This window comes from Oncorhynchus kisutch, linkage group LG6 (assembly GCF_002021735.2).
Source record: "Oncorhynchus kisutch isolate 150728-3 linkage group LG6, Okis_V2, whole genome shotgun sequence".
Classification (NCBI taxonomy): domain Eukaryota; kingdom Metazoa; phylum Chordata; class Actinopteri; order Salmoniformes; family Salmonidae; genus Oncorhynchus; species Oncorhynchus kisutch.
This window is the reverse complement of record NC_034179.2, coordinates 77,939,448-77,963,831: the sequence shown is the minus strand read 5'-3', so window position 1 is coordinate 77,963,831 and position 24,384 is coordinate 77,939,448. Positions and strand designations below refer to the sequence as shown.

The 24,384-nt window shown below is 44.9% G+C and overlaps 1 protein-coding gene across 1 annotated transcript in view; it reads right to left on the bottom strand.

Moving 5' to 3' along the window:
• The window catches only part of LOC109887580 (netrin-1), a 41,336-nt gene that overhangs the window by 3,859 nt on the left and 13,093 nt on the right, over positions 1-24,384 (bottom strand). Inside the window, exons 3-6 of the mRNA XM_031827740.1 lie at positions 13,563-13,751; positions 9,012-9,161; positions 7,792-7,845; positions 4,386-4,460 (exon numbers count right to left, since the gene is read on the bottom strand). Coding sequence (XP_031683600.1) covers positions 4,386-4,460; positions 7,792-7,845; positions 9,012-9,161; positions 13,563-13,751 — 468 coding nt within the window. The remainder of the gene's footprint in view (positions 1-4,385; positions 4,461-7,791; positions 7,846-9,011; positions 9,162-13,562; positions 13,752-24,384) is intronic.

Here is a 24,384-nt window from a genome sequence, read left to right as displayed (position 1 = left end):
CACACACAGACACACAAGTGCACACATACACACACGCACCTGTGTGTGGACTAATGTTAGAAAAATGTAGGTGGCTGAAAATAGCACAGGAAGTATTTTTTTCTCCTTGTCTCTCTCTCTGAATGCCAACGCTCTCTATTGCGAGCCGCATTGATTGTCCCCCATAACAGCCTGGAACGTTCTAAGAGAACAGGAAGGGGGGCCCTGCTAGTGTGAGCAAATTGTACACAATTTCAGAAGAAAGGAGGCCTGTTGGGCTGAGTAGAGCACGCTCTCACAGTCCTGCCATTCATTAACAATGTGTCTCTGGGCTGGAGCCTACTCCTTCATCCAAACACATAAAGGGTGTGTGGGGGGGTGGAGTGGGCCACTATTTATCTTCCCAGCCACAGAGAGGCTTCCAGAAGAATCGGGATGTGTTCCGACCTCATGAGCTATCCGGGTTCTGCTCCCAGAGCCCCATCCAAGAGCAGCGTGAGAATCCAGCAGAGATAGCCCTCTTCTCTCTGGGTCGCTCTTACTGACCGACTGGCTAACGAGCTCCCCGGGTGAATGGACCAGACTCAGCTCTCTGCTGTCTGACACCAATGCAGAACCCTCTGTCACTCTATGGGCCGCTCAGGAAATGGGTAGTTCTCTAAGCAGATAGTAAAATACTGTTATACTGGACTAAGATTCCAGTCCATGGGGGGACCAAAGTATGCAGTACTAATCATGGATGTTAGCTGGAAAGACCAAGGAGCTCAGTCCTCACACCTCTGCACAATGCTTCAGTCCTGCTCCTCACCCAATGAAGTCCAAAGTGCCCATGGGGCTGGTGTTGAATTGAGCTCATGAATGGAGATCTAGGACACTAAACTTCTGTTTTTCTGTTAGCAGACAATATGGTATATCAGTACTACTTAGACCATCTTAGCAGGGTAGCACAGAGGAGGGAGGGAGGGAGGGAGGGAGAGAGAGAGAGAGAGAGAGAGAGAGAGAGAGAGAGAGAGAGAGAGAGAGAGAGAGAGAGAGAGAGAGAGAGAGAGAGAGAGAGAGAGAGGGGTTTAATAACACAATGGAAGCCAAGCCTCCTGCTGGGTCCCCTCTCTGAGCAGTGTGCTGGGGCTTGACCCGCACACCGCCGACATGGGGACTCTAATCAAATTAGCGCGTGTTTAATTTCAATACTGAGGCCCCTGTCCCATCTGGTTATCAGCTGAGTGACTGATCTGGGCCCTGCTGCCCCCAGGGTGAGCTAACAGGGACCGCCGGGTGACGGGGCTGTGTGACCATTCATTTCACCGCTGGCCCTGAACGTCTGCAAAAGCTCTTTGATTCATTGTCCTCCCCGCTGGAGGGGTGTCAGCCCAGAATATAACCCTTTGTGGCTGCCGTCACCGTAGCTACGGCCACGATGGAAAACAAAAATGAATAAATACAACATATTTCTTTCTCTCTGGGGTGGCACTCCGTCAGCGTCAGCCTAATTTACCACCTGTTTGCACCCTGTGGAATGCTCCGAGCCGGCAGAGTGCACCACTGTGTTTAAACAGGGGGCCTCTTCCCGTGACCCCGGGAGGCCCGCAGCGCCACTCACACAGGGGGGTCGTGGCCCCAAAGAACAGAGACACTGTGAACCCCACAAAGGCCCAGGGACAGCCCTGAGAAATGAATTAGATTGAGGCAGAGGAAAAGCCCCCTGAGGAATGGTCTCTTCATAAAGCCCCAGCTCAGCCAAAGGAGAATCATCTGCACTCAGCTGTTTTGATGAACTCTTGAAAAACCAACCTTCTGCTTTTCATGAATCAGTCTTGTGATTTATAGATTCGTCCGTTCTTTTCATGGATGACTAGCAAGATTAAATGAATGAAAATATGTATTCTGATGGCTGTTCAGTTTTCTGGGGAACTGAAACAATGAGCTCACATTATTGTCTCTCTCTGTGTTGCACAATATTGATTGAGAAAAGAAGAACATTTGGCCATTTATGTATTGAAACTTTGTTAAAAGTCTTGGATGTGTCGCTCTGTTTGATTGATGAACTATGATTGATGATGAGGCTTTTGGACATGTGACAGCTATGAAGGGGAACAGTGTGGCCAATGCAGCTGGATGTGTTTCATTAGAGAGAACACTGAACTGAAGTCTTAAAGGGATAGTTCACCCAAATAAAGAAAATGACACATTGGTTTCCTTACCCTGCAAGCAGTCTATTTAACAAGGTATCACAGCAATCCATGCTTTGGTTTAGTTGACTTGACCTGAATGGGATTTGTGCCACAAATGCTAAAACATTATCATGTGAACAGTGAAAGTAGAAAACAGTGCCAGGGAAACTACATCAAAGCATGGATTGTAGTCATTCCTTGTCAATAGACTGCTTACAGGGTAAGGAAACCAATATGTCATTTTGTAATATGGGTGAGCTATCCCCAAACCCTGATTATAGCAGATACGGTCTTGTATGAACAAATCTATTCTAACAATCAAAGGCTGAAAATTTTTAACACCAACTTAATGGGTATAACTACAGAGGAATTGGTGACCAAAATATTCAATATGATATAGGCCTACTGTACAGTTAGGTCTCATGCCAGGAGTCTAAGAGATCTTGCATTGTCTTTTATAAAGGGTATTTGGCTATACGGAGTACGATCTCTTCTCAAATGCTGGCAGAGTGCTGGACGTGCCTCAGGGTTTGTGCTGCTGCTGCTGCTGCTGCGGTTGGGGAGATTTGTACGGTGGTTAGCAGACATCAATCTGCTGATAGGAGGTCTGCACCATAATACTACTGTGATTAATGGAATGGAAAACCCTCAGAGGCGAGGGAATCACTCTCCATATGGAGATATGGAGGCTACACAGTGGGACAGCACAATGAAACACTATATAGGAGGCCTATGATATGATCCATGGACTGTCCCTACTGCTACTACTGTCTCTCTTACATTACCCCCCACCCTTCTCATTCTTTTTGCTCTATTTTTAGATCTAGTGGTGCTGTTTTTTGGTGCTGATTCAGAATATAATGACACAAGTCCAGCATCATCCATCATCAAACTCAAATGTCCTTTTAGCTTCAAGTTACAGAAGTTATTTCATTTGTGAAACCGTTCTAAAATAGCAAGCTATGTAAAAACCTGTATTTGGCTTGAACATGAATGTTTTCATATTACTCACTTAGATTCAGATGCAGATGATCTCCTGTGGAGTCATTAATGACAGAGTATATTTGTTGTGTGATTTGGCTAATTTGATTAATATTGTGCTTGCTGACAATTCCTAATGGCCAGATCCCCGCCAGAGCCTCATGCTCCCAGGGTGCACCAGCCTTTCACCATGGAGCAATAAAACTGGACCCTACTGAGGCTGGTGGCTGAGAGCAGGGATTGCCCTTGACCATGGACAGGGGCCAGGGTGAGCAGATCCACAGGGCTTAGAGGGAGGTGGAAGGGGAGAGGAAATTGTCCGTTAGCTGTAATTGAGAGGGACTGTGAGAGGACTCAGTGGGAGCTTGTTCTGCGGCCCTCTGAAGCTCAGAGCCCTCTCTTTATGAGGTACAACTCCCCTAAGACACACACACACACACACACTCACACACACATCCGTCAAGGTGGGACAACAAATCCAAATAGTTCCATCTAAAGCCTGGCAGAGCGGAGCTTTGCAGCTCTCCAAACCAATAGGGGGGCTGGCTCGTGCCACAACCTCTCTCTGAGGACAGTTTCAGCTGGAGTGGAGGAGCTGATATGAGCTCAAGATGTAGAGGTAAGAGTTGAATAATCCCTTTGTTTCTCTGCCCAGACACTGATGCCACTGATCTCTATCTTTGGTGATAAAAGAAGAGGCCCTGCGGTGAGGATGCCCCCCAGCAAACACTCTTCTCTCTGTCCAGCTCCCCCCACCTCCAGTGAATCTCACATAGTAATGAGTGTATGTCAGTGCAGGGATGTTAGGATATGTGAGACACAGGTTTTGTGTGGCTAGTTTACAGATGATAGATAATAATATGTATATGTTTTCCATGCTAACTAATCAAAGTAGACTGGATACATCTGTTAATGTGCTTTACACCGCCATTGCCCAAACACAGTCTAAAGCTGTCTGGTTTTGAACATAACCTTCAAGAAATACATATATTTTTTGAATTCCATCATTCCATCATGTCTTATTTCCCGGAAAGCAGCACTCCTCAGTCTAATACTGGCTGGCCTGTCCATCAGCGGGGTCCCCTGGGCTCAGTTCCGAGACCATTTCCCTTTGATGCAATGACTCTAATCCTGAGAGCGTGAATAAGCCACAAAGAGGGGCTTGGGAGTGGACATGCCTGTGATTAATAAATACATCTGACCCCCGACCGCTGGCCGACGACTGGGCATATAATTCCTGCACAGTGGTCTCACCATAGTCTTTCTTGCAGTACTTCTTCATGTTGATCTTCAGTTTGCCCTTGGATGCCTTGCAGTGAGAATCACAATCTGTGGAAGCGAGTGAAATAATGGGTGAATTAGGTTACAGCACAGCCAACATATCACAAACATCTAGATTTTAAACATTCTCTCTCTCATGGTTTACGGACTGACCTCAATTATGTTATCTAATAAAAGCCTTTTAGGTACATCCAAGGGTCTACACTCTACCCCCACTGTAAGGGGTTGAAAGCTTACATCTATTGCCAGGCCAATTTAGTGTACTTATGGTACACTGTCTCTTGTTATGCTGTTATGGTGTCCCTGTGGAGCTGGTGGAGGTTTAAGGCTTCCGCATGCTTCAGTTCGGCTGGCGCCTAGTAGGCGAACAGAATGAGTGTGCTCACATACTCCCTTATAAGACCTTCACTTGAAAAATGAGAAAAAGCGGCAATAGTACTGTTTGTCCATCTTGAGGCGCCGTAGCCAGTATACACTTCCTAAAAATATATAATATATAAAATTATATAAAATATAATTAATCTATGATAACTCAAGAAATCTGTCATTCATTTTGATGTTTTTGCTGAGGTGATCTTAGTCACACTATTTTACATCTAAATAAGCTGTTTGGTTTAGTATTTCTCAAGTGAACAAAATGTGCATGAAAATGAGTCATCTATCATTGAATGTCGACAAACACTTAATTGTAGAATCCCTACTGTTGACCAATGACCGACGAAGGGGCGTAGACTTCGGCTACCGAACTTGCAATAGCCTCGAGAAAAAATGTGGAGTGCATGAACAGCCAGGAAAAAAACCTTGCCGAAGACCAAAACAAACAAAAACGCCACAAAAATAATACACTGAGTGCACAAAAACTGATTGAAGTGGTGACATCAATAAGGGATCATAGCTTTCACATGGATTCACCTGGTTAGTCTATGGTTTTGTATATATGCACAAACTTTTCGGGACAGTTTAGGATGGGAAGCATGCGGACACCTTTACACAGATCCTATTGTCAGCTCACTCCCACTCTCTTCCTCCAACCTCTCCACACAGAATATCTAGCCTGTCAGAGTCCTGGCATCCATTGTGTCAGCACTCAGGGTTGGGAAGGTCACTCACAAAAGGAGGTCACTGAAGGAAGTTAGCTAGTAGCCTAACAAAAATTAGCAGGGGCCTAAGCAGTATCCAATCCACTTGAGGCGAGAAAGAGAATACTCTAACGTTGGCCGGGGCCGATCTCTCTGTGGTCGATCTCTCTGTGGCCTCTGAGAGGAGCCTGCTGCAAACCAGTGGCCAGAAAGAGCTCATAGTTATGATTAATTGCTTTCGGGTCTGGTGCTCCCCCTTTGACACCAGGCTGTGTTGACCTGGGCTCGCAGGCGTGCCAAGAGGCTTTATCGATGTCCGCCGACCGTCGTGTTGTCAGGGCGCCAGGCAATTTGTAATGGGGGAGATGGGTCTGGGACGAGAGGCCAAACTGAAAATGGAAATGGTTTGTTCCCACTTTTCCACTGACTGACACAAATTGGAACCAGAACATCTCCTAGTTTTGCTCCCCCTCCCAGTGTAATAAGCCCCATGCTCTTTTATGGGGGGGGGGGGGCTGGTCGGCCAGGGGGAAAGGGGGAGCAGTTAGGAGAGAGGGGACCTTTCAGCTTGCCTGAATATGAACAAACTTCATTATTTCTTCCAGCCCTCTGTCCAGTCCTCCCCTTTCTTTCCCTTTATACTCTGTGTGAATGAGGTTGCCCGGGTAACAGCGGAGCGAGAAAAAAACGCACTCCCCCCAAAAAGGCAGATTGGGGTGGAGGCAGGGGGATGGGGAGCAAGTGCATGTATGTGGAGAAAACATTTCTAGTGAAACGCCTGGCAGCTTTCGGGGGGGTGTAGAAATGAAAAAGGGAAGGGAAATCCCAAAGTAAATTAATTTGACGAGTCCATATCGACCACGCCTGATTTCCATTTAAATGTGGCTAGGGCGGGGGCCCATTTGTCTCCCCCTGGCCCCTGGAGGCCTTCATCGTACCTCCCTTTGATAGCTGGCATTGCCCATTAGCCCAGCAGCACAATCCCAGGACTGGCCATCACACCCACAGCTCTCATTAAGGCCCCGGTCCCCGCTGGGAGGACAAACGTCCCCTTTGTGTGGCCTCTCTAGCAGGGCCACTACCATTCTCCAGGGTCCCTGGGGACCACACCACTCTTAATTTGGAGGGTGGTGTCTGTGCGGGGTTCCTGACAAGACTCCAAACCCCATTGCAGCTGGTCGCCAACGTATGTAGCAGGTTGGCCATTCAGCTCAGTGAAATATGTGTAGCCACACTGTTAGTCCCATGTTAATGATCAAAAGTGACAGAACCTATATGTTTTACATGGAAGGCAATTTAAAGGAATACTGCGGGATTTGGGCAATGAGGCCCTTTTTCTACTTCCCCAGAGTCAAATGATGTCTCTGTGTCCAGTAAGAAGGAAGTTAGAGGCAGTTTCGCGAGCCATTGCTAACTAGCATTAGAGCAATGACTGTAGATCTATGGGTATCTGCTGGCATGCAAGTATCCATTTAAGTAGAAGTTGGACCAAAAACAAGTTGGCTTAGGCAATAGGTTTCAGAGACCAATACTTTGCTCCAGGTCTCTCTTTTTCTCCTCACACGCATGCCAGGGGATCTACCCCACAAGCTTGGACTGAGCAGTGACTGAAAGTATGAGCTAAATGTTACAGTGGTATGTCACTTCAAATCAGTGTTGCACTATAGCATGCAGACTCAGAGCTGTGCATTTCAACAAGTGAGCAAGGGAAGGGTTCTCTTCCCTCTCAGTGCAGCGAGAGATGATCGGAAAACAAACTGGTGCAAATGAAGCATGCAATCAGATTATGGGCTGGAGGCTGAGTGGAAATACAGAATGGGAGGCCGGGGAGAGAGAGCTGACCAAAAACCTGGATTTAACATCTCCTGACACATACACATCCACTTAAATACTGCAATTATGGAAGGTGAACCTTAAAATACTACAATGTTGAAGGTGGCCCTTAAAATAATACAATTATGAAGGTGGCCCTTAAAATACTACAATGTTGAAGGTGACCCTTAAAATACTACAATGTTGAAGGTGGCCCTTAAAATACTACAATGTTGAAGGTGGCCCTTAAAATACTACAATGTTGAAGGTGGCCCTTAAAATACTACAATGTTGAAGGTGGCCCTTAAAATACTACAATGTTGAAGGTGGCCCCAAATAAGATGTAGAAATAGAAAAACATTAAAAAAATAGAAACTGTAGAATTATATGAATTGTGCTCATACTAAAATACAATACATTTGTTATGTTATGCTTTAGTAATTGCCATACCCTGTGGATATCACGTCTCAGCAGTGTCACAAACTCACCTAAGGGCTCTTCAGAGCTGGTATAGGTGGAGGTGGGCGATGCAACTGGAATCTCTGCAACAGAGAAACCACAGCACAAACATAATGACATTTCACATCACCACTCAAGTTTGACAGCTTCATAGGTGGAAAAAAGGAGCAAAGTTGTTAGAATGTCTCAGTTCAATTTCCTGCTCACCTTCCTTTGGGCTTAAATGAACCTCAGAGCATTGGTGATATACTCTCAGATATTCCTTAATAGGTTGTCATGTTATTGATTGCTGATTAGAACACAGCGATTGTGCTTGGAATACACATTAATAGCCAATTTCCCATCACTCTCTTGTATTCGTGGCATGCTGTATCGTAAGGCACAGAGAGCCAGGGCCCCTGGCCTTGTTAAAATTGAACTTGTCAGGAAGTTTGATATAACAAAAATGTTATATTAAGCTATTAAACCTAAAACATATTAGCTCGAAAATACGAGAAACCAAATATTTTCAGCTCAATTTTCAAGACCCCCATTTCCTCCATCTTTTTTTACACTACATTTGTTACTTTCCCAACGAAATGAAGGAAATCCTATTCCAGTGGGTTCACAGATTGATTTTATCGCTGTGGATCCTGGCCAAGCACACTGATTCCTTTTCCACAATGGCTTTGTTGAATTTCCAAATACAACTTTATCGGAAATGTCACCAATTGAAACGGCTGTATAAATGGTGGCCAATTGTAAATGTCTATGTGTCCCAGCCATCCGAGGTATCTTATCTGGTCATGCCAGCTGTGTTGGCGGTGCTAGCCACCCATTAGCCCATCTTGTGTATGAGGTGTCGTTTATCGCCGAGAGGCTAGAATCTGTGGGCTGCTGATACTGCCAATAAACATATCAGTCATCATTACCCTGGACTGGCTGGGTGGATTTATAGGGAGATGGGCTGTTAACGGTGCTGCGACTCACAAGGCCATGTTAGCTTAGACATTATGCTCTGTTTACTTAAGCTCTGGTCTAACTGTAAAATATCCATCCAAAGAAATAAAGGAACAGGGGGAAATAACAAAATGAAATGAACTCAGGCCATGAATTCCTGCATAACAAGCATGGGGTTTTGGTGCGATAGAGTACTTGTCAGCGACTACTCCTATTGATGGGGCCTGTGTTGTTGCTAGCTGGGCTATGGTTGGGCTGACTTGTGTGGTCTGTCTGAGGACATTTCTCTTAGTACTGAGGCAAGTCATACTTATGCAGGGGGCGATAGGAGAGCGGCTCTGCTGGTAGCCCTTGGCACAGCGGTTGCAGGTGATGCCGGTCACGCCGTCCTTGCAGGGACACTGGCCGGTGGTTTGGTTGCAGGTCTTGCCGGCTGCGCCAACTGGATGACAATCACACGCTGTCAGGAGGAAAGAGCAGGAGAAAACAGAGATGAGATGAGATGAAATCTGTTCGGTCTTCACTAGTATTGGTTTAAAACCAATTAGGCGTAAGGCATCCTTCTCAATTCCCTGTGCCTCTCGTTCCTCCAATGTTGACTCTCTGAACTTCAAAGTAAGCTTTGAACAAGCTCAAAGTGACTCACAGGCCACCACAGATGGGGACTGGGACCTCAAACAAATTACAATTACTCCCTTTTTCCTTAATGATTATAGGCCTTGCCATCAGGCATGAGTATTGAGGAACAGTATATTACATGATCAAATAATATCTGTAAGCACTTTGAGACTACACCTGTATGTGTGTGTGTGTGTGTGTGTGTGTGTGTGTGTGTGTGTGTGTGTGTGTGTGTGTGTGTGTGTGTGTGTGTGTGTGTGTGTGTGTGTGTGTGTGTGTGTGTGTGTGTGTGTGTGTGTGTGTGTGTGTTTGTGTGTGTGTGTGTGAGCCGTGCGTATGAGCCGTGCGTGTGTTTAAGCCGTGTGTGACCAGTCTTTGTGTTTTCTCTGTGGAGCGTTGTGATCCACGGCGGGCAGAGCAGAGCCTGTGCGCCTCTCAGATTGAGTTTACAATCTAAAGTTTTTTGGCAAAGAGCTCCTCGCAAATATATCCTGAATAATGTTCCCCATTAATGCGAGAGTGGAACACACATCAAAGCCGTCTGTTTAAGTTGTTAGTCAGGAGGATCGCACATTAAATGTGAGAATTTGGGTTTTGTGCATGTGCACTGCCAAACGTTTACCATAAAACCTGTGTTTGAAGTGGAAGCCCAGCTCTCTCCATTAGAGTTGTATGTGTTTTATGTAGCTGAAGAGTCATTTGAAAATAGCTTTAAGTGGTCCAACAGAGGCTGGAGTTGGGTGTTATTAGCTGGGATTCAACGGGTTTTATGAATATTAGAAGTCACTTGTTAAATAAAAAAACGAAAACTTTTCTGTCCTCTTTCTACTCAATTTGCAGTATAAGTACATGTTGCCAAGTTTGTTTGACACATTTTATTGAGGTATAATAAAATCAGCATAAAATAATCCTGTCCAAAAAAAACTAAAAAACAAGAAGGGTATGAATGAAAAGTCATGTTTCTAATAAAGTCCCCCATCTTTACCAGCCATAATGTTATTGTGGTTCTTACGTCAGGAATACAGTAAATAGTCCCATTAATTTAGAAACAGGATTCTAAACTGTACGGTATATGGACTGAAACTGTAGGCTTGATCTTGCTTTCTGTTGATTTAATGGGCATTATCTTCTATAGCCTTTACAAATGACTTTTTAATGCAGGGTGGGACCAAAAAATGTAAAATAAAATATGAGGTCACTCTTGTCCCTCCCAATGGCATGTGGGTAACATCCATGTGTATTCTAAAGATGTGTGTCTCTTTCTTAAGGGGTTATAAGGGATTGTACTTGAAAGCCACATTAAAATAACTCTAAAATAACACTAACCACACATCACAATAGAGATGCACCACTGCGTCTCCACTCAATCCATCCGCCACCATCTAGTCCTCTTCCTCTGAGCTCAAACCACTGCATTGTGCTCTTAATGTTCTGAGTGCTACACTGGGAACTCACTGGAAACATTAATTAATTTCCCTGCGGTGTGGAGGTAAAGAGTTGCTGAGAGGTTGAGGGGGAGTGTAATTCAGTGGACCGTGTGGCTGCTCCACTGCTGTGGGCTCCCTGGGCCTGGTGAAAGGCTTATATGGCGGAGCGGACGAGAGGACTGGGAATAAAACAAACCGCTAGAGCTGGGGGCCGCCGGGGGCCGCCGGGGGCCGCGCTGTGCTCTGAGAGCCGTGTTTACACTGCGCTTGATGAGGGATGAAGTCGTTAATCTGGGAAATAAAACATGAGGCATTCCACACTGCCACTGCAGACGCCGGTGTTTCGGCTTATAAGGCGGAGGGGTCTATTCTGTAACCGCCACCTTTCAGAGAGTGGTGATCCTCCATTTTGGGGGTTCAGGTTGGAGAATGAAAGCAGACTTCCTCCTGGCTGTGTTGGCACAGCATTGTGTTTCCTGTCCAAAAAACAGCAGAGCGAGATGTTTGGCTGAGTTGAACAATAAATACCATGGGCCCTAACTGATGTCACAAAGCGCTGAGTTTGTCACCTGAGGAGAGCGCAGCAATCAGGCTGTTTGGGTTTGATCCCAGAGTATGGAACAGAGTAAAAGTTGGGGCAGAGCTGGAAGCCTTCAGGTTACTGATACAGCCCTCTAGAAAGCCTAAGACAGGTTGCTGTATGTGGTTAGCGCATTAGGGAAGGAGAGAAACTCTGTAACACTAACCTGCCCATAGCTTCCTCCTCTGCCCGCCCCTGACTGCATCCCAAATATAGACTGTAAAAATGTTTGGACTGGCAGCGTGCAGTGAAACAATGATGCTCCCAACCATTAGTCACTTTCAAGAAGTGCAAAAGATCCATGAAATGTGTTAAGAACAACAGCACAACATGAACTACATTTGCCCTGAACTCCAATTAGGTGTGAACTCTGACTGGGTCGGTGGCTGACTTTTATATATGATGGAATAGTCAGTATGAGTTAAGAGTGGAGGTCCCTTGTGGTCTGCAGTAGGAAATGTAATATGTTGCAGTTCCTGTGACTAATTAGCTAGTGGTGTACCAGGCTGAAGGGCACTGGAGAATAGGTACTCTGAGAACCCATTCTGAGCCAATAGGAATGCAGCCACGGCTGTGGTTGGAGACCACAATATGCGGGTCTGCACAGAGTCACTCACTTGTCACTGAAGCGCAAGCTGGGTCTCAGTGTAATACAGCACATTGAGATGTTGTAATCGGACTGGAAAACAAACGACTTGAAACAATATTCTGTCTTTCATACAAGGAGGATATTACACTCTTAGAAAAAAAGGTGCTACTGTATCTAGAACATGAAACTATTTTTCGGCTGTTACCATAGGAGAACCCTTTCTGCAGAGGGTTCTACCTTTAACCAAAAAGCGTTCTCCTATCGGGACAGCCGAGTAACTATTTTTTTGAGTGTAGGATATTGTTGTATTATATCTCTTTGGAAAGACTAGAAGTCCTCCAGTTCAGGGTAATGTGGGATGTTGGTGGATCTGATGCTGATTTGAAATGTTTGGCTTGTTCAAAGAGACTGTTTGAATCAACTCCTGCACTCCTGAATTCCATGGCAGACCTCACTTCTATTGTTAGCCACTCATCTTTTTGTTCTCCACCTCCCCCGTTACAATTCACAGAAATGTAGGGCGATTCATTATAGCTCTCCAAGTTAAGCAAATAAAGTCTAATAAAATGTGGTCACTAGGGACCGAGTGTTGGGATCCTCCCCTGCTTTAGTGATAAAGGTACTTCAACTACATTGTTTCAAAGGCTCTGTCCACAGAAATGCTGTTATTACTGTAACCTGTAACCTCTATTTGAGAGAGATAACTTATGACTTGGACAAGAAACAGAGGTAGAAGTTAAAGCATTTGAGGTAAATGCGCAAAATATGCTTTTTATTAATCCACTCACTCAAACCTGCTTCATCTTGTGCTGGTGTTTGTGTGATTGCATGTGTGTCTGTGTGTGCGTGCACGTATGTGTGTGTGTGTGTGTGTGTGTGTGCGTGCGTGCGCGTGTAAGTTTGTGTGAGTGACAGGTGCTTGTTTGCTCAGTGCCTCAGAGCCTGGCTTCTCTCCTCTCCCCACGGTGCAGGGAGACAGAGGGAGTGAAGCTTTTCTCTCCTCACACACTAATCCTGAACAGCATGGACTCAAACCTGACTTATGTGCTCACACCTGTGAGTGTGTGTGTGTGTGTGTGTGTGTGTGTGTGTGTGTGTGTGTGTGTGTGTGTGTGTGTGTGTGTGTGTGTGTGTGTGTGTGTGTGTGTGTGTGTGTGTGTGTGTGTGTGTGTGTGTGTGTGTGTGTGTGTGTGTGTGTGGAGATGGTGGATGATAGCGAGATCTGTTTCCACTCAACTGTACAGCGGATCAGCTCACACATCACTCAGTTTGTTTTGCTTGTGTTGTCATGGAATTCCCACTAGACTCCAAATACCAGAATCACACAGGTCAGCAACACTCACACTGGCAAGGTGGGAGCTTTTGTCTTTACAACTATCTTTCACCTGTCTCACATAATAATAAATAGTAGTGAAGTAGTGGAAAGTGCTACGCAATAAAGTTATCAAAAGATAGTTGGAAGACTTGTTTCCTGCTGATAATTTGTTGAAATTCTAGATATCATGGCAGAACAATTCAACTTGTTCTCCAACAACATACGTCAAGAAAGTCCAAAACCGAAGCAGAATATCAAATAGCGTGAGGTTTGGGTGTCATGCTGCCATTTTGAGTAGCCCACCCAGCAGACACCCAGCCCAGGAACTGTACCTTTGCAGGCCCTCCTGTGGGAGATGGCCTTGGACATGTCCCGGAAGAAGCCCTCCTTACAGTAGTGGCAGTGGCGTCCGGCAGTGTTGTGGCGGCAGTTGAGACAGACTCCGCCGCTCCTCCGCCCAGACAGCTTGTACAGCTCCATGTTGAAACGACAGCGCCGGGCGTGCAGGTTACAGTGGCAGGCTGCAGAAAGATGGCGAGAAGGCGAGGGGGTGAATAACACTCAACACAAAAAAAACTCCCACCATGCAACCTTGTAGTTCAGCTAGTCCAGTGCTTCATAAGCTGGAACTGAAAACTGATGAACTCAGCAATTTCATTCACATGTACAGTATATCACAGTAGGGTGTTGACCACGCTACTTTCCAATTTCCAAAAGTCTAGTGGAGGGGAACCAAATAACAGCCAGTGAACTGTAGTGTATGGAGACCCTGAGAAAGTTACTGTTACTTTAATGACATCAGTGGGTCAAAGTCCTCTGGTCAGACATGTCATTTGGAGACAATGAGTTATGAAAACAGATGGATTGGCCAGGCCATGAGCGATCCAGTTTCTAAGAGTAAATGGTGTAGTCCGACTCCTTTCCCCTCCACCTGCTTATAGATTTGACCTCTGACCCCTAGTGATGTCAGGAGAGATTTCCTTTCCCACAGATCTCGCAGCCTTCACTAACTCTCTTAGTTGTTTTATTGTCATAACATTATGAAGGATAACTTCCCAATTAAATCGGGTGATTCATTCTTCAGTTCTCTCTGTGCGTTAGAGCCAGGGTGGACTTTCCACCTCTGCTCTAGTGATATTCTCTTCCAAAGCAATGTGAAAGAACTTCAATTTTTTGGCTTGCATTTGAGCTTTTCTGTTTTAGTCTCATCCAGGCACATACTGCTGTGAAAGAGCTGGAGGAGGAGAAGCCCGCATAGTTTCTTATTTGTGGATAATCTCTCCATCAGTGCACCCTGCCTTACGGTTATAGCCACAAGATCTGAGTGATAAGGGCACATATGCTACACGTTCATCAGCACTCCCAATCACGTACCAACCAACTCACACCTGCCATTGGGGACCAGGGTTGCCAGGTGGGTGGGATTCAGAGCTGCTTCCTCTAAATTGGGGCTTAAACACACACAGTCACACACAAACCGAGGTGTTTGGCAGATGTCATGGGCTTATCACACCTCAAACCCCAGGGCCGATCAGCACACTCAGGGCACACCAGACCCCCGGAGCTTTGAAGCGCCCCCCCCCTCCCTCCCTTGCTCTTTACCGCCTTCTTATCCCATAAGTTATCTACACTTTGGGTGGACGTGTGAGTACAAATGTAATGGGATTTTTTATGAATGGGAAATGGAATGGAATGCTCTTAGTTTTCTTACCAGAGGAAAACATCCTACAGATAAATGCCCAAATAAAGGAAACACCAACATAAAGTGTCATGGGCATTGAGAACAGATAGATATTCTACAAGTGTCTGGAACTCTATTGGAGGGATGCTACATTATTCTTCCACCAGAAATTCCATCCTTTGGTGTTTTGTTGACGGTGGTGGAAAACGCATCTCAGGCACCACTCCAGAATTGCCCATAAGTGTTCAATTGGGTTGAGGTCTGGTGACTGAGACACACACACACACACACACACACACACACACACACACACACACACACACACACACACACACACACACACACACACACACACACACACATACACATACACATACACATACACACACACACACACACACACACACACACACACCCTTTAAACCCCCTATGCTCCTTTGAGACCCCTATTTTAAAGTCACTGAGATTTCTTCTTCTAGCCATGGTAACCAAAATAATGGGTAAGTGGGCGTTTTTATACATGAGCATGGGACATTAAGAGATGTTAATTGCTTAATAAACTCAGGAACCACACCTGTGTGGAAGCACCTGCTTTCAATATACTTTGTATCCCTCATTTACTCAGGTGTTTCCTTTATTTTGTCAGTTACCTGTATGCTGGTACTGTAACTTTAATCTTCACAGTGAGCCAGATGAAAGTTGAGAGATAAGAAATACCAGGTAAGTATCTGGGCACATGCATTCTGCATGCAATATAGGCCAAATCTCCTATTACTTTGACAAGCAGCACGTCTTTGTGAGGTCTGTGTGTATAAAATACTGCTTCAGCCTGTGTGTGACCCACTGTGTGTGGTGTCTATGTGTGTGTGAGAGAATGTCTGCATCATGTGATTAATAAGCGTTATCTCCTTGGCTTTCCCCAGCCTCTCCTAATGAGCGCTGTGCTATCTCATACACACTTCCCTGGCCGGCTCTCCAATCACTCCTCTAATTGTCCCTCAGTGCCAAGGCCTCAAGTACTGATAAGCTATATTTAGACCAGCTGGCCCAAAATATCCCTCACAGCATCTATCACACACACTGTTGTGTTTACAACTGGGAAGCCTGACAACAAAACAACAAGTGAAGAAACAAACAAAATCTCCCTAGTTTTCAATATGTGTTCAATAAGAGCTTAAATTTTGTCCAATTACGGGAGGAAATGTGATTTCTGTAGTTTCACATCAATAATAGAGATCGTAACAGTGGCTACCTACCTGGCAGTGTAGCCTACACGTAGGGCCTTTTTGTTGTTATTCGAAGCACTGTCGAACATACTTAGAGGTACACCATTTCAATCTATTTATTTTCAAGTGTTGTAATACTGCATAGTGAAGGACATGGTAGGTGTGAGACGCTGACATGATGAGTCATCCAACAGCTCGCTGTAGGTGGATTAATATTCTGTGTTCTGTGAGAGAATCTCATGGCCATACATGCCCTGTATTGATAGCAGGTTCTGGATTGTTGCAGGGACTCAGCACCTCCCTGCCACAGATACACATAACCTACCTGTCACCAGGTGTCTGATGTTAACCAAACACTCTGTGTACACGGCTGCCTGTGTTCCTAGGCCGCAGACAGAGGAGTTGGGTGATTTGTATTGAGAGGAATGCTGCGCTTGTTCAAGGATGAAGAGGAAAGGAATTCCAGTGAATTATTGTTTATCCGGGATCAATTAGTCCCTCAGTCAGTGAAGGCCCATAATGATAGTGGCCCATATTATGAGAGGATGCTGTGTGCCAAGCCAAACAAGCCTCTCATCCTCACCCTGTCAGTGATCTGAGAAAAACACAACATCAGTGCCCTTAGGAGATTAATATACTTGTCACATTCTCTCCGAGGTATCTAAATCAAATCAAACTTTATTAGTCACATGCTCCGAAAACAACAAGTGTAGACCTTACCGTGAAATGCTTACTTACAAGCCCTTAACCAACAGTGCAGTTCAAGAAAGAGTTAAGAAAATATTTAACAAATAATCTAAAGTAAAATATAATACAAATAAACACAATAAAATAACAATAACAGGGGGCTCTGGTACCGAGTCAGTGTGCGGGGGTACAGGTTAGTTGAGGTAATTTGTACATGTAGGTAGGGGTGAAGTGACTATGCTTAGATAATAAACAGCGAGTAGCAGCAGTGTAAAAATAAATGGCGGGGGGGGGGGGGGGGGGGGGGGTCATTGTAAATAGTCCGGTGGCCATTTGGTTAATTGTTCAGCAGTCTTATGGCTTGGAGGTAGAAGCTATTAAGGAGCCTTTTGGTCCTAGACTTGGCGCTCCGGTACCGCTTGCCGTGTGGTAGCAGAGAAAACAGTCTATGACTTGGGTGACTGGAGTTTCTGACAATTTTATGGGCTTTCCTCTGACACCGCTAATTATACAGGTCCTGGATGGCAAGAAGCTTGGCCCCAGTGATGTCCTGTTTGGCCATGCAGTCTTGGGTGAACAGGGAGTACAGGAGGGGACTAAGTACACACCCCTGAGGGGGCCCAGGGTTGAGGATAAGCGCGGCAGACGAGTTGTTGCCTATCCTTACCGGCCTGTCAGGAAGTCCAGGATCCAGTTGCAGAGGGAGGTGTTTAGTCCCTGGGTCCTTAGCTTAGTGATGAGCTTTGTGGGCACAATGGTGTTGAACGCTGAGCTGTAGTCAATGAACAGCATTCTCACATAGGTGTTTCTTTTATCCAGGAATGCAGTATTTCCATGACACACTTGATTTTAATAGGTTGATATTTCTGAGCGCCGGGTTTGTTTTCCTCCTATACCTATACCTCCTATACCACACGTATATACCCTATACGCCTCCCGGTGCAGGGGCTGTGCATCAGGTCTAACTGTGAGAGTCTACCACATTGCTTACTGTAAACCTCCCGGTGCAGGGGCTGTGCATCAGGTCTAACTGTGAGAGTCTACCACATTGCTTACTGTAAACCTCCCGGTGCAGGGGCTGTGCATCAGGTCTAACTGTGAGAGTCTACCACATTGCTTACTGTAAACCTCCCGGTGCAGGGGCTGTGCATCAGGTCTAACTGTGAGAGTCTACCACATTGCTTACTGTAAACCTCCCGGTGCAGGGGCTGTGCATCAGGTCTAACTGTGAGAGTCTACCACATTGCTTACTGTAAACCTCCCGGTGCAGGGGCTGTGCATCAGGTCTAACTGTGAGAGTCTACCACATTGCTTACTGTAAACCTCCTGGTGCAGGGCTGTGCATCAGGTCTAACTATGAGAGTCTACCACATTGGTTACTGTAAGCCTCCCGGTGCGGTGGCTGTGCATCAGGTCTAACTGTGAGAGTCTACAACATTGGTTACTGTACGCCTCCCGGTGCAGGGGCTGTGCATAAGGCCTAACAGACTCAGAGATTGAAGTCTTGTTTATTGAAGTCTTGTTTGGCCATGCCCTCAGGAACCTAGTGATTTCCCAATTAGAATAGGTGTATACTTTGCACATGTTTATGGGACCTTTTATGAGCTATGCAGTTTGTTAAACAGCATGTGTTCCAATGTGCTGGTAAAACAAATCCTGGCATCATGTGAAGTTACAACAATAAACCGTTTTAGTTTGAGTTATTTCATTCAAAGTGCTTGTTACAGAGCCTACATGATACCTGCATAATACTTGCATAACACCTGCCTGGTGTCTGGGTGAAGCTTCAGAAAATGAGTCACAAGTATTCATTAACATTCATAAAGCACTTATGAAATCAAAGTGTTCCCACTCATTCCCCCCAAAATATCCAAATCGCAATGGAACTGTAATATATGAAGTCATAGTTAAGTCAAGTAACTATTTAACTAAATCAATAAAAATGACAAGTGACTAATAGCATGCCTGACTTATGAAAGCATAATGAATCAATGGTTATGTTTTATTAAGGATGAGAACCTATGGTATTACAGAATATCGGCATCAATGTGAGGGACATGGAAGTCACTGTTTGGCTCATTAAGAATTATAGCAATAGCTTTAAGTGGATGATACAATATGTTGCCATCACAACCGACTGAAAATCACTCCTACATTACTCTTATGAAGTTCTAATACATCATTGTCATAAATATCTGGTTTAATAGAGAAACGCATATATTATAAATTTTGGTGCCAAAAATCAGCAGACATGCCTCGAAACACTATTGGTAATATGCCTCCATTTCTTTGGGCCAAGGGATTTGTAACAGAATTAAGATCCAACTGTGCATTTGGTCTGTTGATACATACTGCATGACTTTAATGATACAAACGCCCCTGAACGTCTTCTGTGGGGCACTCCCGTTAGATCAGTCACCCTTATGCTCTTAGCTTCATGCCCCAGACATACTCAACATTTTCCTACAATAAATATTTCGATTGCACATTGCTGGAGCAGCTGCTATTTTGAAGAGGGAGAAAAAACAACAAAGGCCTTTTGGAATGAGCTATCCAGATGATGAATCATTTTACGAGTTTCCGGAATGCTTTTGATGACTTGAGCTGGGGTGAAAAGCTGGGGTGAAACGTCTCATATTGGGAGGACTGATTCAGCCAACGGCCCTGATGTTCTTCCATAGCAACCCGTCACCTCAACGTAATGCTAACAAATAAATAAACAAGCGAGAGTGCAGATAAAGAGCGTATAAAGACTCCGTCTGAGCAGAGCTGACAGGTTGAGACAGACAACTGTTTCAACACGAGGACTTTTAGCATGTGTGATTTGTTTTTATTGAGACACACATTGGAGGCGGTGAGGGAGGAGGTTTAAACAGGATGCAGTGATGAACAACCCTGGGGCTGGGGTTCATCTGCAGTGGAAGCAGCACCTGTCTCAGTTCCTTCCTCAGCTATAGGAACTGAATGGAAACTCTGACCTCTCTACGCTGGAAGGTCCAACATCTGCATTGTCCCCCTTAGTGGCCCCTCACACCATACCACTGACACTCGGCATTCAGTTGCTCTCTCTTTTAGAAGGAATGCACACAGGCATTGATGGAAATATTGGTCATCCATGAAGAACATGGAAGAACTGGACAAGAGGGTCTGCCACAGTGACAGTTAATGGTCAGTTCCTGGAAATACTGCATATTGACCAACACAGTTATTTTTCACACTTCGACATGGTTGGCTTAAAGGGTAGAGATGATGGAAGCAGATGAGCTTGTGCGTGGTTACCATGACAACATAAAGTGAGACATGATGATCAATCACTCAGTTCACCTTTAACCTTTGAAGACCTGCCAAACCACACAAGAGTGCACTTTGTGCCCTGAGATGGAAGATGGAAGAGATAAGCCATGCTAATGTATTGGATTTTTGTGTTATGAAATGGTGGTTTTGATTCTGATGCTTTTCCATTCAACCCAAGGACGGAAGCATCCTCTTATGTCAAAAGACAATGCAGGGGTCAATACGCTTAGCCCTTTTTAGTCTTCAGAGGTAAATGCTGATTTTATCAGTAACTACTTGCCTTAAACCAAGTCAGAGTGTAAGCTTATAGGGAAAACTCCCAAGGATAACCTTCCAGCTTTAAGCTATCACTCTTGCCAAGAGAATACAATGCGAAGAATGTTAAAGACCTGCTACTGAAGGTAAACGTAAACTTCAGTAGCCACTACACGGTCATGACAAGCTACAATCAAACTTGAATCAGACTGCCTATACTTTGAGGTATAGTACAACACAAATGTTTTATAACACCATGACAGACCCTGACTATGAGAGTGTACCATAATGAGAACTTGCACTCTAAATGACTGTACATTGTGTTTTACTGAAAGTCTGAAAAACACTTGTCCTATGTGTCCTAGCTCAAGTGGCCCCAATTTCTATGTTACAACAAAAATCCTTTATAAAGGCCCTTTGGCCTGGTAGCAAAATGTCAGAAGTGAAGTATGTTGAGCAGCACTGTGTGCCTGAGGACTAATAGGATCTACTTTACACCACCAACCCCTGTGGCCGTGTTTAGTAACGAGAAAGCCTCCCTAATGGGCTCCCATTTCCCACTACTAACGCAGGTTTAATAGCAGTGTGTGTGTTCTCTCCCTGCTCCCCATCTCAGTGGGACACCCTACCCCTCTCTCCCTGTGGGCTCTCTCTCACACAGAGGCAGTTTGGGAAGGCATCTCCCCTCCGCCTCGCTACGCAGTGATGTCATGGGGAGTGCTCTCTTTTTACGAGCGCAGCTCTGTGATCTCTGGCGGAGATCAATTAGCTGAGCAATCAGGCCTCCCCTGCTTTTGTGTGAGTAACTCCTCGTAAAACAGAGTGGTTGCCTGGCGACCGGGCACGTGGCGTCTCAACAAAAACAGCCACCCAATGTCAGGCCAAGCCGTGCTCTAAGAACGAAGGCAGAATTAAACCGTGGTTCTCCTGTTCTGAGCATAACATTAGCTAATATAATGTAACATTAGCGAATGCTAATGTATCCAGTGTGATGGTTGGTGACTGGTGCCACTGTCAAAACCAGTTGTTAATTGGCCTAAACGATGCCAGTCTACTGCATACAAAATATCATAACCATGGAGAAGTTGGGGTTGGATCCATGTTGTCTGAGAGTTCATTAGAAGCCTCTCAAAAAACATTGTGGATCTCAATGACAATGTTTGTGTTAGCCATCTTTCCCAAGTATTTCTTTGCATGTGTTAAAAAGGCATGGCTACTGTATAGTATGCCGCCTTGTTCTTTTAGAATAGCTCAAGTGGAACCACACATCACCTGTACATGAACCCACAGAGACTGCTCTGTATCACAACCCTTAACTACCAGAGAGCTCTGCTCCCTCCCCTCAACAATTAGTTGTGATGCCAATGATAATACACCATATCTTGTGAATAATAATATACGTATAATGAGCAACATATCTCAGTCCATTTATCCTGCCTGCACAGGGCTGGGAACAGGACGAGAGCAGGCAGGAGAACACCTCAGTGGAAATGATCTCGCTATCAAACAGAGCCCAATCAAACTGCTACTCTCCCAATCCACAGATCTGTTCTCATGGCCTCTGGTCTGAATGAGTCACGCTCTATTTAAACACTCCAGGTCCCCACAGTCAGGAGTCCTCATCACCTCCAGGGAGGTGATAAAGGTCGCTAAGACTTAGCGTGTGCATTAGATGTTAGCAACCGCACTAAGGGTAATTGTGACTTATGTGAACTCCGCTGCTGCCTGGGCGGTCAATGTGGGAAAACATTGGACTATAACATTTCCAATTAAAGTATCAGGCTGACGTGCTAGTGGCAGAGCATCCTGTGGTGTCATGAGCTGCTGGGCGGTGGGAGAAAATAAACAAGAGTATATGGGGGGGGGGGGGGTCGGTTGGACGGGTCATCTGGGGGGCATTTCCGCTTTAGCGTATGTACTGTACAGCACCGGTGAGGAAATACGCCAGAATGAAATATATCTCAGTGATGGCACAGTGGTCTACGACACTGCATCTCAGTGCTAGAGGTGTCACTACAAACCCTGGTTTGATTCCAGGCTGTATCGCAACTGGCCGTGATTGGGAGTCCCATAGGGCAGTGCACAATTGGCCCAGCATCGTCCGGGTTAGGGTTTGGCTTGGGTAGGCCGTCATTGTAAATTATAATTTGTTCTTAACTGACTTGCCTGGTTAGATAAAATATAGGTGGTGCAATCATCTTATCAACAACTGAATTTCTGATTTATTTGTCTATCCCCATGGTGGAGAGAGAGCGAGCAGAAATCCGTTGTGCTGTAAAACATAAACGATGATCCATCGCAACCCTGACATGTTTATTGGGCTTTTCTCCCCTTTTCTCCATGGGCTCATTTATAACCACGCAAACTGGTTATGTTATGTTAAAATCTCTCTCAAATATGTTTTATGTTTTCGAATGTGTCAGGCCAGCCATTTTATTTCTCAATAATCAGAGGATCATTAAAGGTCCTTATCCCAGTGTTGTTGGAGGCTTTCCTTTTCGTGGCTTGTTAAACTTTCTCTATTAATCAAAACAGGTGGAAAGCTCATAATGTGAGGTAAATGAGGAAATGTTTGAGCCCTTTTCCCAGATGTCCTTGGGAAAAGGGACTGAGCAGTTCCATTCTGGCAAGAGAAAAGAAAATGTTATGGAATAATTGTTAATGATTGTTTTCGTGGAAACACTGAGAAGTCAATGTGAGTTGTGTTATTTCATACTAATTTCACCAAAGTCCCAAAGTTTGTTCTGGTTGCTAGGTGGCTTTCAGGAGATGGAATTGGGCTGGAGAGGAAAAGGCAGGGTTCCTCCTTCTGCACGCCAGCGTTTTGTTATCTTAGGGAACCCAATGAACCTACAGTAACTACGTCCTGAGCCAGATAGAAAATACACCAATCTAACCTGTACGTTTTAACCGTCTGGTTCCAATCACTGTCAGATACAGTTTAATCCTATACATTTTACATAGACTTACATCACATTGATGTCTGTCATTTCTGTCACTTTCACTTAGGTCAGAATTATCAACTTGTCTCCAGATAAGATATCACAGAACTGTCTGGCTTTTCACAATGACTTATTCAGATCAGACAGTTCCAATATGTCTTTCATTGTAACACTATATGCTACAGGCTTGTTATGTTGATTTGTCTGTCAGTTGTGAGTGATTGGAGAACAAGACAAACTTAGAGTCATTAAAGAAACTACTCTTCGGTGAGAAGCCAAACCTAGAATGAAACAGTAAAATAAGCTTGAAAGTCAACCAGGGCTTGTTAATGATCTTTTGGGGGGTAATTTAAAATGGAATGCAGTGTGTATACGACATGTTAACTTTAAGGGTTTACTGTAATTTATGCAATTCCCTGAGATACGGAGTGGAAACCCTTCTGAAGCTACTGGCCACTGTTTAATTTACTGTTTTCATTGTGATTTAAACATGGACACTGAGGTTGTGGCCTGGAAGTTGCTGTGACCTATAAGCTCATTGAAATGATTGCGTCTTCTTTGAATCATTTCCATCTGTTGATGGGATGGGTCAAGTCCACCATTTTGGGTTTGATACGTGTTGAGGAAATGTCACTCTTGAAGTTTAAAACATTGTGTTACAGAGCCCAGACTCTGCCATTGTTACATCACAGCGTAATCTAACTTGGGCTTTGGTCTCTGTTTGTTATTGGGCCTCTTAGCTCATTCCATTTCCCACCCGTCTGTGAGGAAACCAGATACCATATCTCAAACTCACAATCCTGAAGAAACGAAGCTCAGTATCTTGGAAAATAAACCATATTGCATAAAGAAAAGGGTTGTGAAAAGAAGGCCAAGGATCCCCATCATCTCACCAACCCCATGCACACACATTATATGCACACACAAACACGCACACGTGTACACTCAGTGTTCATCGCCCAAGACATCCGCATGGCAGGGAGGAGGGTAGCCTAGTGGTTAGAGCATTGGACTAGTAACCGGAAGGTTGCGAGTTCAAACCCCCGAGCTGACAAGGTACAAATCTGTC